Source organism: Acinonyx jubatus, chromosome C1 (genome assembly GCF_027475565.1).
Source record: "Acinonyx jubatus isolate Ajub_Pintada_27869175 chromosome C1, VMU_Ajub_asm_v1.0, whole genome shotgun sequence".
NCBI lineage: Eukaryota > Metazoa > Chordata > Mammalia > Carnivora > Felidae > Acinonyx > Acinonyx jubatus.
This window is the reverse complement of record NC_069381.1, coordinates 124,662,745-124,679,768: the sequence shown is the minus strand read 5'-3', so window position 1 is coordinate 124,679,768 and position 17,024 is coordinate 124,662,745. Positions and strand designations below refer to the sequence as shown.

The following is a 17,024-nucleotide window of genomic DNA, read 5'->3' as shown; positions in this document are numbered from 1 at the left end:
TCACCGCTAATCTTTACTGTGACTTGCCTCTGGCACATAATGAGAATTTCTCAAATGTTATTTCTAAAATTAGTCATTACTTAAATAGTAAAAGAGGTTCTTTAAAAAACAGCTTAATTAACTATCTTAATTAAAGAGATCAACTATAAAAGCTGATTATTTTAAGGCCCTGAGAATTCTTTTTTTTTTTCTTAAAGATTTCTTAGGTTTTTGTTTTGTATTATTGGGAGGGTTGCTTTTTTGGTAAGCAAATCTAAAACAATTTTGGTTTGGTTCTTTGTGGGAAGATGGAGAGATTAAAATGTTTTTAAACAAATTCCTTACAAGGTAGAATGGGACAAAAGATTCTAATATTATCTAAACATTGTTCCATGTAAGTGGCAGTGGCCTGTTACTGTATATTTTATTTATTTGTTTATTTATTTATTTGCTCTTCTTAACAAATATATTTCAAGGGTGCCTAGCTGGTTCAGTATGTGGAGCATGGAGCTCTGGATCTCCGGGTTGTGAGTTCGAGCCCCACGTTGGGTGTAGAGATTACTTAAAAATAAAATCTTTAAAAAGATGTAACTCTAAATGTATTAAGTGAAAGACTCCTTAAGTAATGATGGACTCCTTAGCACAGTTCTCCTAATCTGCCCCCAGATTACTGGTAGCCAGCATTGTATCCTTCAGGAAGGTGATTAGAGGACTCCCTCCTGGAGAACCAGAAAAATGACAAAAATGTGTGATTATATTTGTAACTATATAATCCCAAATCTTGTCATTTTAACCACTTCTAAGTGTACAGTTGAATGGTAATGCTACATAATATTACATTGGCAACGCTGTGCAGTTGTCATCACTATTTTCAAAGTTTTCATCACCTCAGAGACTCTAACCATTTACCATAACTCCCCATGTCCTTTTCCCTCTTAACCACTAATCCTTCTTTCTATGTATTTACTATATCTTGCTTTCTTATACAGCACTGCTAAGAAGTGCAGGTAAGTTTTATTCTGTAAAATATCTTTACAATATATGGTATTTTGCTATCATTATCTGTAGTGTCTGTCAATGTTAATCTATTGCTGCATAACAAATTACCTCAAAACCCAGTGTCTTCAAACAACAGTTTGTCTTCAAACTATTCTTCAAATAGTCATATAGTATTTATTATGGTTTCTGTGGGTGAGGAATTCAACCTAGGCTTATGGAGATGATGTATGTGCCTCTGCTCCATGATGACTAGGGCCTTTAATGGAGGACCCCAAGTCTGAGATCTGGAAACATCTCAAGGCTCATGCACTCACATGTCTGGCAATTGACGATGTCTGTAACCTAGGGGCCTGCTTGGAGTTGTCAACTTGAACATCCACACATGGTTTCTCCATGCGGCCTGGGCTTCCCCACAACATGGTGGCTAGACTCCAAACACAAGCAACCCAAGACATAAAATGGATTCAGCAACCAAGTGGAAGCCATAGAAGTCACACATGCTGTCACCTTCACTGTATTCTGTTGATCAAGACAGTTACAAAGTCCCACCCAGGTTCAAGGGAGAAAAACACAGACCCCACCTCTAAATGTAGGTGTGTCATTGTCACACTGTGAGAAGAACATGTCAAATAGAATAAGAATGGGTGTGGCCGTCTTTGGAAATGCAGTGTGTGTCTACTATAGTACCTCCAGCTGGAATTCTCTAAAACGGACTCTAATTTTCCTTTACTGCTAGCTGATCAATTGTGGTGATATGCATTCTACTTTCTCTAATGAGGAGGTTGAGATTTACACATAGAAAAGAAGATGAAAAACAAGATAATGATGGAGCTTTTCTTAGAAAAGAGAAATATATTTCTTGAAAACAAGATAATTATTAAGATGTGTCTACTAAAGAAGCAGTTCTAATTACTAGCTTTAATTCTATTTGAAAAAAAATGCTCCCTAATCAAAAAAAAAAAAAAAAACCACTTTAATATTAAAAACATTGTTTGTGAACATTGTATTTATAGTTTGGTTAAGAAAACATTTTTGTAGGTTCTTGATTGACTTAAAATACTTAAATATACAATTCTCCTTTCCCAACTTGAAGTATTTTAATACATAGTTCTCTGGTCCCTGACATACCTCTAGAGCGGATAGTTTATGAAGTATAATTTTATTACATAAATTCCATAGCCACGTTACCTAACATCTCTAAACCTTTAGTGTCCTCATCTAAAATGTAGGAAGAATATTAGTACCTGTCTCACAGAGCTGGCATGAGGATCAAATGAGTTAATATATGTTAAGTGCTAGGCACATTGTAAGTGCTAAAAAAAAGTTAGACACAGAAAGTCTATAGATTTGTTCATATTATTCTACATATATGTATATATGAAAAGTCAGCGTAATTGAATTCATTTCAAACAAGGTGTTCAAAAGAGAAAGGAATATGGTTACTGAAAATAGTTGGTTCAACTGTTTTATTTAGGAAAAACATATTAGATTGCTTCTTAATTTGCTGTTTGTTTTTCCCAGTTTGAAAAAGAAAAACAGCATGATATTCGATCATTCTTTTCACCAAAACCTAAGAAAAGGCAGTTGGTGACCTCCTGCGATGAATCGGGGATATTCCAGGAGAAAAATACTGTCGTTTCGGCAAACCCTGGAAAAATAGCCACGAGACATATCATGGATTATGAAAGCAATTTTGAGCCTGAAGGTAAAAGATTAAAGTTGGTTACCGCCAATGACCACCACAGTGCCCCAGAGGAGAAGCCATCCTGGCTCAGGCAAACCACGGCTCCTGCCCAGGCAACCACCCCACCTCTTCCTGGAAAGGGCTGGCCGTGTGGCCTCTGCACCTATATCAATAACTCCACTTTACCGTATTGTGAAATGTGTGAGAATCCTCGAGGCGGTGCTGGTGAGTAGATGGAGTGTGGCCCTGGAGGGGGCTGGTGGTGTTGTCTTCACCTAGCCAGTGTTTTTAGAGGCAACTGCTGTATCGGGTTAGTGTGACTCGGCACTGACTTCAGCTTTTAAGCTGGAGTAAGAACTTTATACAGTGAAGACTGAATTTATCCCCTTGTGGAACATGCAAAACTTCCAGGTCTGTCAAGAATGTATATCCTGGAGCGTCTGTGACATGGCATTAATTTGGCACAAATGGACATTTCTCATTAATGCCAGCAGGATGTGAATTCAATGGGCAGGAATAGAAGCTCGGTTGCTATGGCAGCAAATATGCCTTATAGTCATAGACCTGCTGTTTTCTTTCTCCTGTAGATAATACTTGTTTTAAAAGAAATTACAGATTGTTTTTGTTTAAATAGCAAAATAATCTGGTGTAGCTTCTTTGCCTACTATGATATATATGGTGTCCTGTTTCATGCATATGACAAATCATAAAAATTCCTCTACAGATCTTCTTTTAAGAACCAATTTGTAGGTTTTATGAGTTTATTCTTTTCCAAGGCCTGCTATTTTAAAAGTAGAAATTATAAACATACTTCAGAATATGTTTTTATAGCATTATATGCCTTTTTCTGATGTTTTGTTTTTGAAATGATTATTAATACTGAGGCTGTCTTAAGAAAAAAGATCATTAGTATTTCTTTGGTTTCCAGTGTTAGAGACCATGTTCATGGTAACTCAAAATGCCAAGTTGACAGTTTTGGAAACTGCAAGGAGTTGTTTTATCAGCAGTGATCATTGTACACATCTCCTTTTCCATCATAGGTGAATTCTTTAGAGAAGTGACATGAACCAAGAGTTAGCTGAGACACAGGCAGTATTGCAGATCCCGCCTGCCTTTCTTGCTTTTTCTGCATCTTAGTTTTAATCTGAAAGAAAATGTAATCAGTAGCTGAGTCTTTCCTCTTTCAATTCTGGGTGTTCCTACAAAAATGACAAGTCTGCCATCTGGGTGGTTATATCTGTAACGTCAACACCTGTTGTCTATGAACTAAATTGGAACCACAAGCTTATTCCATATAATCTCTCTCACAATCTGCATTATCTCATTCAATTTCCAACTACTCTAGGCCATAAAAATAAAGTATCTCATGACTACAGAATAATGTCAGTTCACATTAAGTATAAGTTGAGTGATTTAGCAACGAAAATCACAGTTTAATAGGGTTTTATATTCTGATTTTTCTTTGTGATACCAAGATCAACAGTGAAAGTTTCAAGACCCATGGTTTAATAAGATAACTCTCAAGGAACCTAAAGAAACTCCTTTTGTGACTGTTAAAGTCCGAAGTACATATTCTAAGTAACAGTGATACTACTGTATATAAAAGTTGTAATTATTAGATTAGTATTACTATACTTGGCATAATGATTTCTAACCTTGATGTGGAAGGACCCCCAAAAGTACTGAAAGGCAGAATTCTAATTGATGTAAATTTTTTTTTTTTTTGAGAGAATGAGCGTGAGTGAGCGAGGTGCAGAGAGAAAGGGAAGGAGAGAGAATCCCCCAAGGGTCACAGAAAGAGAGAGAGAGAGAGAGAGAGAAAGGGAAAGAGTGTGGAATCTGAAGTGGGGCTTGAGCTCATGAAATGTGAGATTATGACCTGAGCTAAGTTGGATGCTTAACCAGCTGCACCACTCAGGTGCCCCGAATTCATCTACATTTTTTTTTTAACGTTTATTTTTTTTTTTTTATTTCAACGTTATTTATTTTTGGGACAGAGAGAGACAGAGCATGAACGGGGGAGGGGCAGAGAGAGAGGGAGACACAGAATCAGAAACAGGCTCCAGGCTCTGAGCCATCAGCCCAAAGCCTGACGCGGGGCTCGAACTCCCGGACCGCGAGATGGTGACCTGGCTGAAGTCGGACGCTTAACCGACTGCGCCACCCAGGCGCCCCCATCTACATTTTTTAATCAGCGTTTGCCATACAACGCTTTGAGGAAATGGTGGAATCCAAAAAACTAAAGGAGCAATATTAGGAAATTACAGTCCTATAAAGGTTGCTAATTCAGTCTCCATTACATTTGGTAAATTTTGGCAATAGTATATATTGAACACTAATATTTGTCAATAAGTAACACTTTTCTTCTGCTTTTTTTTTTTTTTAAGTAATCCCTATGCCCAACGTGGGGCTTGAACTCACAACCCTAAGATCTAGAATCGCATGCTGTACTGAGCCAGCCAGGTGCCCCTCTTGTGCTTTGTTCTTAACATCCATAGCTTATACTTGACATCTTACAGCTCATAGGCCCATACTTCTTTCTCTCACTTGAACTGTAGCTTGTACACATGCCTATGTAACATCTCCACCCTGGGTGTCTTACAGGTTCTTCAAGGTTAATATTTCCAAGGTGGAATTCTTGATTCACCACCACCACACCTAACACCTAAATCTTCTCTTCCCTCATCATCCTTACATGATGCAGCATCCTTGATTCCTCTCTCTCCTCCCACACTCGATTTGTCAAGTTTTGCTGGCATAACTTCTAAAGTGTATCTTGATTCTGGCCACTTTTTCTCTATTGCTACCATCCTACTAGAAGCCACCATTTTCTCTCCCAGCCCTCAGTGGCATCCCTGCTAGATTCCCCGTGGCCCTTCAGTACACAGCAGCCAGAGTGATCCTTTAAAAACCCAGATGGTTATATTCCTTTGCCTAAAACCCTTACTGGCTTCATTTCTGACACTTCAAATGGAATCTCTAGGAAGCAAGGACCTGTCTATCTCATTCCTCACTGTCTGTCCAGCACATAGAGTTGTACTTGGCATTTAGTGAGTCCCAATAAATGTCTCCAGAGAATGAACAAACATTGTTCACTTTCTTTCTTTTTATAAGACCTAGCTATGACTTTTTAAAAACTGGTCTTAGAGTAAATAACGATTGTATCTAAATTTATGTGTAAGTTGTTTGATTTTCATAATTCTACAAATAGATAGCCTTGGCGATACCCAGGATACAAATGAAAATGGGAAAGGTGATCCTCAGAAAGACACATACAACAAAGCTGGGACTAGTTCTGACTGTGAAAAGCAAGGCCTTACACCCTCAGAACCTAAACCGTTGGCTGAGAGCAAGGAAGAAATAGCAAAAATTGAGAGAGAGGATGGACTCACACCGCAGCCAGGTGATGGTAAGTCTCATTTCCATTTCCAGTGTTCTCACTTAGAGGATACTGTGAGTAGATTTGTGACTACTACCATGTTGCAGAGTCTTTGTATTCCCATTTATATTAAAAATACAGCCATTTGGAACCAATCCTTAAACAGCAGATGGCTGGAGGAACAGAGCTATGGGCACTCAGATACGACACAGAGAGCAAAGCCGACCTGTCGCTTCACATGCTGCCCCCAGCCCGTGGCCCAGCCTCATCTGAGCCAGGCCCGTCCACGCAAGAGGCAGTGGTTCTGGTATTTAGGAGGTTCTTTGGACAAAACAGTAAAGATTGACAGATTATTAACAGCCACTTGACAGATAATGATCGTTTGCACATGAAATTTCTTTTAAATGTCTACAATTCATTGGTATATTTTAAATGTAGGATGTTGTTGTTTTTTTTTTTAAGAAAATGTTTTTAAGGCACATAATGTCAAGAGAGTATGACTCATGACTACACTTGGAGCCAGCCATGTAGTGTTTGGATTTATTTACTTTTTGGTTGCTTCCACTCATTACGTAGAGCTATGATGGTTGGCACCTACCAGCCCGTATGTCAGACATCACTATCTTTACGGGCCGGCTGGCCAGAGTTTGTGGGTACTCTGGGGTTCTTTTCTTTTCTTTTTTTTTAGTAGGAACATTTTGTTGTTTTTGTTTGTTTGCTTGCTTATTTATTTACTTTGAGAGACAAAGAGAAAACCTAAGCGGGGGAGGAGCAGAGAGGGAGGGAGAGAGAGAGAATCCCAAGCAGGCCCCATACCCAGTGCAAGCCTGACACAGGGCTCAGTCTCATGAAATGTGAGATCAGGACCTGAGCCCAAATCAAGAGTCAGATGCTTAACCAACCGAGACACCCAGGTGCCCCTGGGGTTGCTAATGGGTTAGTGACCATAGTAACCCACAGATTGAGGTTCTCATTATAACAACCCCAAAGCGACTGGGAATGGACAGTTGAACTTTTTCTTCTAAATCAGTTCCTGTTAAACACAGATACAATTCAGAATCAGATTCATAGCTTAAAAATGAAAAGTTCATTTAAGAATTTCTGAGCTCAGGGCATCCTCCTGTCTTCTTCCCTCAGTCTTCATTCCCTCTGATTCCTCAGGGTCTTCTCAGAGAATATCTTGGGATGGCCCCTGGTTTAGGTGTGTTAATTTTAACAGTCTTTAGGTGTGGTCTGAGGCAGGGCATTTCTTTCATAACTCTGGTTTCCTTCTTTCCTTCCAGCACATCTTGCCTCAAGTGCTGATGATGTTCTTGTTGTAGGACAGCATGTGGCTCACTGGACTAAACATCAGACCCAGAACAAACAACTGGCAATTGTTATCACCTCCTGGGCCATGAGTCTCTTCATCTGTGGCAGGGATATTCTGGCTTGTTAGTTGTAAATTGGTCCATTGATGAAGGCATATGTTAACTCTACTTACACATACCTTTCAGAAATCACTAGCTAGACCTTTTGAAACTCTGCCAGTGAAAATTCCACTGGCCTCATCTACTCCAGACAGTGCCACCTTTTTCCCCATACCTGCCCCCTTCCTTTTGTTTTGTTTTGGGGTTTTTTTTTTGACTTATCAGATCACTGGGCTGAGAATTTCATACAAGCAATAAGCCTCACATCTCCCTGCTAACATGGATTTCCATGAAAAACAAACAGAAGAAAAAGGCACACTATGTTAAAGTGTTCATTCAATCCACATAAGCTCTTAGAACTGGAGTGGTATGTGCTTTGCGGGGACTGAGGTTTTGTTCTAACTGGAACTCCAGGGATCTGGAAGGATGGCTGGGTCTTCACAAGATGTGTCCTCTGTAGTCCCAAGCCATTAAATTACATTTCAGGGAAACAATGAAAAGAGAAAGACGTTCCCCCATGTAGCCTCTGGTTACCAAGAATATCAGCTGATTCAGAATCAATCCTCTAATACTTTTTATCAAAGAATGACTTCTGATCTTTAAACATGAATGCATTAGCCATGGTTCTTCAAAAGATCTGAAGGCAGTGATTATACATTGCACTTGTTTTATGTACATTAAGAAAGAAAATCTAATTAACTATGACTTAATATCTTAATGATAGCCCAGACCAGGTCATAGCTCCCTCCGTTGCTTTGCTATTTCTTTCATTTGCCCTGAGGGATGTGGCGGTTTCTCCTGCCTTTATTTGCTGTGCTTGGCAGGTGATAGGCAGCCCTTTTGCACATCGCAGTATCCAGATGTGAGAGAGTGCCCGCTATCTGCAGGGATCTCCTTTTCTGAAGTCCCATAAAGCACTGGCTTACTCATTTGCAAGAATATAAAAAATGTTGGCTGTTCCTCCAGTGATACATATTTACTTCCTTAAATATCAAATTTATGCTCTCCTGCTTTATATCTAAAATTTTTTTCATATACATGATAGCTTCTCATTTCAATACCAAATCAGAGAGAAGCATTTTGAAAACCTTTTAGAAGTAATTAAACTCAACTCATGTAGTAACAACAAGGCACTTGACTCGAGCGTGGTGTTGAAGTAACAACACCACAGTAGTCACGACTAAACCCATGCGTGCTTGGGCCTTGCCAGCTACTTCACATCTGCCACCTGGCCAGCAATGATTGTAAAATGCCACACTTACTGGCCTGTAAGATGTGCCAGTTTCAGAGACGTTAATGTGTGGGAAGAATGGACATTTTTGAATTCATGAAATACAGGAATACTCCAAGTTTGTAAAGTAACCAGTGCCTTGAGTAGAAAAATTAAAATATGATGACATTGCCAAGCAGAATGACAAAGCATAGACTTCCAGATCTGGGGAAACACTTTAAAAGGTCACTGAGGGAAAAATAAAATAAAATTAATGATAATAATAATAATAATAATAATAATAATAATAAAAAGTCATTTAGGAACTGTGGCAGAGGTTAAGGGCACAGGTTCCGTAGCCACATGACTGGCCATAAGTCCTCTTACTGGCAGTATGACCTTGGGCAAGTTAATGTGCCTCAGTTTTCTCCTCTGTAAAATGCACTACTTATTTCTGAGAGGTGTTAAGATATATAGTTAGAACAATGCCTGGCACATTGTAAGGACTTGATAAGTGTTAACTATAATTATTTAGATCCATTTTGATAACCCTGTTCTACAGAATATATTGGTCAGTGAGACCCAGAAGTGATAAATAAAAGGAGATTATCAGAAAAAGAGCTCATGCACATTCATCTTCTTTTGATGTGAATGTGAAGCACCGGGCCGTAGAGAATCTGGCATGCAGGTGGCCTCTCACAAAGCTGAATTGCTGTCAAACCAAAATGGTGCTCCTTCTGTCTCAAAACCGCTCTAGCAAAATATCTAGATTCTAGACTTCTTAAGACTAATAACAACTCTTGGTGGCAGGAAATTCTCCCTCATACCTAACTCCTGTCTTCTCAGCTAATTGTGGATTTGTTTCTCTCTTGTGGGGTCATTAGCAAAAGTACAAAGCAACTGGTTCCCATATAGGCCAGTATGGTCTTAGATGGCCTATCATGGTATTTTTATTTCAAGCCCAGACATGTGTCCTTTGTGAAATATGATGATATATTTTATATAGCTCTTCCATTCTAACCCACAGAAGATTAAAATAAGCTATTTTGGATAGAGAGGAGGTAAGCCTTCAGGTTCTTTTTTATCTTCTTTATTAGAACAGTTGAAGATCCCAGACAGTTTGCCAGTGTACGATACCTTAATGTTCTGTGCAAGTAAGAATACTGACCGGATTCACCTCTATACTAAGGTAAGCATCATGGGGATTCTACAGCTTAAAACGTACAGAAGCCTTCCTTTTTTTCATTTTTCAGTGGATATATTTACTGTTATTAACAATGAGATAGGCATCGAGTTCTTTTCCTCCTTAAAGCTAATTCGAAAATTTCTTTGTTAAATCTAAAAACAGTGAAAGGCAAAACAGCATAGTAGTTAAAAGCACAGACTTCAGGGCTGAATTGCCTCAAATCACATCTGTTACTGAGTATGGGATCTTGAACACATTACTTAACTACTCTGTGCCTCAGTTTTTGCAACTGGAAAACATGGAAAGGAGTTGTTACAAGGGTAACATAAGCTAATTCCTATAAATCACTTAGCGCTGTGCCTAGCCATAAGGAACTCTCAGTAAGAGTTAGCTGCTAGGTTTGGTACACACATCCACGCACACACGCACACCACATCTACACAAGGGCATACTATGCAGCCATAAAAAAGAATGAGATCTTGCCATTTGCAACAACATGGATGGACCTAGAGCATGTAATGCTAAGTGAAATAAGTCAGAGAAAGAGATACCGCATGATTTCACTTACATGTGGAATCTTAAAAAACAAAACAAAGGAAAAAACAAAGCAAAATCAGACCCATAAATCAGAGAACAAACTGGTGGTTGCCTGAAGGGAGAGGGATGGGGGATGGGCAAAGCGGGTGAAGGGGACTGGGAGGTACAGGCTTCCAGCTATGGAATGAATAAGTCACAGGGATGGAAGGTACAGCACAGGGAATATAGTCACTATGACTGTAGTGATAGTGCTGTGTGGTGACAGACACTAGCTGCACTTGTGGTGAACACAGCATACTAGATCTTAGCCAAAAGGGCAGGAAGTGATTGGTGAGCACAGCATGATGTATAGACTTGTCAAATCACCATGTTGCACACCTGAAATTGATGGAACATCGTGTGTCAACTATACTTCAAAAGAGACAAAGTTCTGTCCTTCACAAATCATTTGTAGCAGCAACAGCATCTTTGCAGAAGCCGGGCTCTGCCCATCTATGTTGAGTAGATTCTAGGAAGCTTTAAAAATATGATTGCTCTGATTCATGCCATGCCCTAGGTTAGTGGTACTCAAGCTTTTCAGTCTCAGGACCTCTTTGTACTTTTAAAAGTTGTCGAGAACCCCAAGGAGCTTTTGTTTATGTGGGTTATATCCATTGACATTTACTACAATTGAAATTAGAGTGGAAACACTTAAAATATTTATTAATTAAGGGTAGTAATAATAAACCCATTATTGATATTCATGTCAATAGCTTATTTTTATGAAACATCATTATATTTTCTGAAACAAAGATAACATTTAGTGAGGAGAGTTGGCATTGTTTTACATTTTTAGCAGTTTCTCTAGGGTCTTAATAGAAGACATTGGGATTCTCATCTCTGCCTATCCTGGGGAAACTTCACCATACATTTGTGACAGAATGGGGGTGAAAAGGGCAAATATTGTTTTACTGTTCTTATGAAGACAGTTTGCCTTTGTGGATACCCTGAAGTGATCTCAGGGTCCCTGTGAGAATCTTTGGCTTAGGTAAACTAGTGTGAGTATTTGAGGAAATACTTGCTGAGATTATGAATACTTCCGTTTGGTCTACAATATCAAATTTCTAACCATTTAAGTATAATAAAATAATAGTTGTACCTTTCTCAATTCATGGGCCAGCCTATCAAAAGAATGCCTTTTTCAAGATTACTTAGGTTACAGGTTTTATACTAAACCCAATAGATATACAGAGATGGCAGGCCGTGTAACAATCTCCGGTGCTAAGTAATAATTAGAAGGGATTGCTAGAATATTAGGAGATGAGTAGGATCGTGAATGCCAGAAGCTTCACGCAACCTCTGTCGTGGGACCACAGCCAAGAGAGAGACACCAGGAATGAAGCCAGGGAGTGAATAGGGCTCCTCTTTAAGGCTTGGACCCCTGCCCACCATGTGGAACCTCTGAGCGTGGAGGGAGCACCTAAGCACCCCCTGCTCCTCTGGAGGCAAGTCCCAGTGACTGACGCCCCTTCGCCCCGGTGTGGGGAGAGCTCCCGGCCATGCTTCTCAGACCATCACACTAGGATAACACAGAACTGGTCCCCAGAAAGGATGGAAGGTCAAGAAACCAAAAGGCAGACACCAGGCAGAATAAAACACTGGAATTCAGAAGCCCTTAAACTCCTTAAACTTTCTGTTCTGTACAGTGGAAACTCTGCATCATGGATCACCTGATCAGTGTTTTTCCCCTCTTTGGGTGGAGACAGGAGAGAAACTGCAAAGTCCTGCAGTGACAGCCTCGCTGACCTTCTTCTGTCTCCAGCACCCACCCTGTGTCACATGGGCCACCTCACCTTTTGACATCTCTCTTAATAGTCTCGAGTGCATGTTTATGACTGTGCTACATGCCTATATGTCCCTTTACCATAAAATATTATTCAAGTAATCTTCTAAACATGAGACACTAAGCAGAGAGAACATTAACAGGTCTTTTCACAGCTATAAGGTGAGCTGAGGTGAATCTGGAGGTAGGAATCTGGATTAAAACCCTAGCGCACTGCCTAAAAGCACACCTCTTAAAAGGAAGATCAGTAACGGATGTTTAGCATCCTATGTTGTAGTAACAGCATCCCTCTACAGAGCTGTGGGTTTTGGCCAGAACCCCAAGTCTAATTCAGAGTTCAGAGTTACCATTACATGTCTAAACTTTGAATCAGTGTGTTAAGTAGTTTTTGTGTGTTTTTTCCAAAGTGATTGTGGAAACTATAACTTTCTTTTTAGCTGAGAGAATTGGAATAGGAGTCGAGCTGTTGATACAATAGATTTTCATATGCAGGGGTTTTTCTTCCCCTTTTTAAAAGAAATACTCATGTTTAAACCTCATGTTTAACTGACTAAGCCCTCTCCATGGTATTTTTTACCCTTAGAGAGAAAGCAGTGGAGGCATTCAGAGGGCACTGGAGAGCCCGGCCCTTCTCTCCACTCAGCATGCTTGTGGGGAGCTGTGTGTGGGTGGAATCTTGTCAGAATGCGCCCCCCCCCCCCAGTTTATCTTTTAGGAGACAGGGAATATTGTGCCATCATATAATTCTTTACTTTTAAAATAATCAGCAGTGCCTACAGACAAAATGGACTAATCATGCCTTCCTAATCTATAATCAGGATGGAAACCAGATGAACTGTAACTTCATTCCTTTGGATATAAAATTAGACCTTTGGGAAGATTTACCAGCAAGCTTTCAGCTGAAACACAATCGCTCCCTGGTAAGAATAGTCCTCTGCATTTGTTTTCAGTTAAAATGTATTGAGTACTGTAAGACCATTCTGAGTTTCACGAAAGCACCTTGTGGCCTGTCACAGAGCCAGATTACACTGGGCACGTTGTCATCGGTCCAGGCACTGCCTCTGAATTACCTTGGTGCTAAGAAGAAATGTGAAATCGGTTTCCTGAGTAAGCGATCACACCTAGGCTTGCTGTTTCTGTGGATAGAGTCATCCTCACATTGTTGGATTTCTCCTTCACAGGATTAGCAACCGTTATATATCTATATCTGACAGAGTCTCCGTTTATCTCTGACAGTTCTAACAATGACAAATTCTGAGAGCAGGGATGGTGCCGTGGTGGGTGACTCCTGCTTTGTCAGAAGCACCAGCATACAGCTGTAAGTCAAGCACCTGCTCAGGACGCCTTAATTCTGATCTGTGGCCGACTTATCTTCAGTGCTTGGAAGGATCAGCACGTGCAGGGGCTGACAGCATGCAGTGTGCCACTTTTTAGGAGAAAATAGTGATTCTGTGTTTGCCCTTTGAGTGGAAATCAAACATTCCCTGTGGGTCCACTGCACTTGACTTAAAGGAAAAGGTAGCAGTGAGTTGTTTTCTTTGGTATCATTTCATCCTGGTTCTCAGATTCACAAAAAGTGGCCAGTTACATATAAATGACTAATAAGTAAGATTAATAGTGACCCTGGTAAAAAATGTTCCAGATTTATTGGTGGCTGTTTTCCTGTAATAACTTAGGTAGTTGGGTAACAAGGCAGTTCTCAGATGTTGCACTGAAACCTGCCACCGCTGTAAGACCCCCGCTCCCACGACCAGCTCTGCCTCGGCCACTGCTGGGTTTGTGCTTCTGACAGCCGGGCCCCTTTCAGTCGCACTGGGCACATTATTGCCGTTGGTCCCTATGTGCATTAAGGACATACGCTGGGGCATCCTGAAATGTGTCTTTAGGGAGCCTTTGGGTTGAAAGAGAACTGGCCATCAGTATTTTACAATAAAGATAGGAAGACGGCATCAATCTGAAGAAAGCCTTAAATTGTGACATTCAGAAGCCTATTTGGAGGATATAATAAAACCTCAGTTTTCTAATGTTATAAGTGGCTTTACTTTCAAAGGAAGATGCCTGGTGAGCCATTAGAGCTTTTCATTATCTCATTTTCTGCCAGATTTTGAGGTTTGTTCGAGAATGGAGTAGTCTGACTGCCATGAAGCAAAAGATAATCAGGAAAAGTGGGCAGCTGTTCTGTAGCCCAATTCTTGCTTTGGAGGAGATCACAAAGCAACAAACCAAACAAAACAGTACTAAAAGGTATGCGTTGTCTTTTTTATTTTCTATTATATTATTTTGTCACGGTTACTTCTACAGGGGGGTCTGACACATTTTATGTAACCACTCATGAAATCCTGATGAGTTAAGAGAAAATTATACATAAAACAGTAGTTTATTTTATAGGAATAGAATTAGATGTTTTGTGAATCTGATCAAATCTGCTCAAAAAGATCAGGTTTGTAGGATATTGGTCACCATGAGTCTCATCAGGAGAGAGGCCAGAGTCACAGGCCAGTGTGTCCTGTGGCCCATTAAGCCTGGGACACTATTGAACAACAGAAAGACATCCCCTGGTAGAAGAGGGCACCGGTCTGGGTGTCGTGCGGCAGGGAAGCTGCTTCTGGTTGACACACCCCCGCCCAAAGGCTGGGAGGTGATGATTACAGTGGGGGGCAAAGTAAAAGGAAAGGTTTAGTGTCTCATGTCTGTGTAATTATTTTGCCCTTTATCATTACAGGTTTCTTTCTAATCTCTGTACACTTACTTTCTTGGCATCAGAATCCTCTCTGCCCCACTCAGGTATCCCCTTGTGTGAGTTCAGTCCCCACCACCTGTAGACTCTTCCCTCAGTGTGGAGGAATGATTCTCGGTCAAGGGTTCTGTTGCCCAGCTCCCGCGTGGGAAGAGATCTCAGAGCCCCTCACCAAGCAGCCACATGGCAGAAGCCCCTGTAGCTCTTGCCATCTCCATACACCTATAATCTGCCTTCATCCTCACATCCCGTCAGTTACCGTCTATAGCCTTTTCCATGCACACAGGTGAAAAACATCCATCCATGATATGTGAGAGGGTGCAGTTAGTCAAACAACTTGTAACTCTATACAGTGAAAACTCTCTTCAGCTGTTTCCAAATGTGGCCTATGGTATATTCATAGGTGAGAATAAGGAGTGGTACTTGTGATAAATTATGAAGGGGAAAAATAAGTATAACAAAGGATGGAGACACAGCTATATGTAATTGCTGTTAGGACATAGAAAGTGTCTGCAAGGGTATCATAGAAACCCTTACCAGAGTTTTCTCTAAGAGAGTAGTTCTTAGCTGGGGGCAGTTTTACCCCCCAGGGTGGCAGTGTTAGGAAGCATTTTAGTTTGTTAGGATTAGGGGATACAAATGGGGAGAATCTAGAGGCTGGAGGCCTGGGACACTGCTAAGTAACCTACAGTGAACAGAACTGCACTTAAACAATTATCTGTTTCAAAATGTCATTAGTGCCCTTGTTGAGGGATCTTGCTCTAGACCATATGATAGGGGATTTGTGGAGATGATAGGGACTTTATACTTTATGCCTGGATCACAAACTACTATGACTAAAAGCTAAGCAGGAACCATATATGAACAAATGAGATCAAGCGTAAAACCAGAAAAGGTTGAGGTAGGATGTAGAAGTATACCAAATCGGAAAGTGCATAACCCATTTAAAGTCATTCAAATTCAGATTAAAAAATAAAATGCTGCAGGGGCGCCTGGGGGGACTCAGTCGGTTAAGTGTCCGACTTTGGCTCAGGTCATGATCTCGCGTTTGGTGAGTTCGAGCCCCGCGTTGTCGGGCTCTGTGCTGACAGCTCAGAGCCTGGAGCCTGCTTCAGATTCTGTGTCTCCCTCTCTCTCTCTCTGGCCTTCCCCCCATTCATGCTCTGTCTCTCTCTGTCTCAAAAATAAATAAACGTTAAAAAAATAATACAAGAAAAGAAAAGAAAAAAAAGAAATGAAATAAAATAAAATAAAATAAAATAAAATGCTGTAAAGTCGATTAAGGTCCTTTGACTAGTTCGATTTGTCCATGAGCTGCCAGTTTCAGACTCACCTAAACTCTTCTGTACTGCTTAAATTGTTCCCACAAATGTGTATTACTTTATATAAAAAATACATTTAAAATACATGTGTGCATTGATAATATATACACACACATGCACACACCCCTCATACAGATACCCACTCAGTATGTAACAAAAAGCATGATGCCTGTTACTTTTCTCAGAACTTCTTGTGGTCCTCTCCATATTCTCATTGCCATAGCCACCATCTTAGTTGAAGTATTGGTCTTCTGTTTACATTACCATAGTTTCCTTCTTAACTGAATTTACAACCCACTCCAGCCATTTCTAGACATGTCGCATTGTTTCCTCCCCATCAGACATGGATGGCCACTTAAAGAACTACCTGAGAAAGCCAATCAGGTATAAAAGCAAAAGTCATGAAATCAATACAAACCAAAGTCAGACACATGGTATTATCTATAACATTTTATGTAGATGATACAGTAAAGTTAAAACTTGTGTTAAGCAGCATGGTCAGTAATCGGATTTGTGTTTTTTTTTTTTCAACGTTTATTTTTTGGGGGACAGAGAGAGACAGAGCATGAACGGGGGAGGGGCAGAGAGAGAGGGAGACACAGAATCGGAAACAGGCTCCAGGCTCCGAGCCATCAGCCCAGAGCCCGACGCGGGGCTCGAACTCACGGACCGCAAGATCGTGACCTGGCTGAAGTCGGACGCTTAACCGACTGCGCCACCCAGGCGCCCCCGGATTTGTGTTTTTAAGAGCTTGCTCTGG

General features: G+C 40.5%; 1 protein-coding gene across 8 annotated transcripts in view; it reads left to right on the top strand.

Annotated features, from left to right (window-relative positions):
* ZRANB3 (zinc finger RANBP2-type containing 3) overlaps positions 1 to 17,024 on the top strand; it is a 306,588-nt gene that overhangs the window by 276,646 nt on the left and 12,918 nt on the right. For 7 of the 8 annotated variants that reach the window (XM_053214960.1, XM_027055892.2, XM_027055891.2 and 4 more), the window contains 5 exons: positions 2,500 to 2,887; positions 5,874 to 6,071; positions 9,758 to 9,849; positions 13,024 to 13,125; positions 14,307 to 14,449. In XM_053214960.1, coding sequence (XP_053070935.1) covers positions 2,500 to 2,887; positions 5,874 to 6,071; positions 9,758 to 9,849; positions 13,024 to 13,125; positions 14,307 to 14,449 — 923 coding nt within the window. The remainder of the gene's footprint in view (positions 1 to 2,499; positions 2,888 to 5,873; positions 6,072 to 9,757; positions 9,850 to 13,023; positions 13,126 to 14,306; positions 14,450 to 17,024) is intronic. The other variant, XM_027055893.2, reaches the window with a different exon arrangement.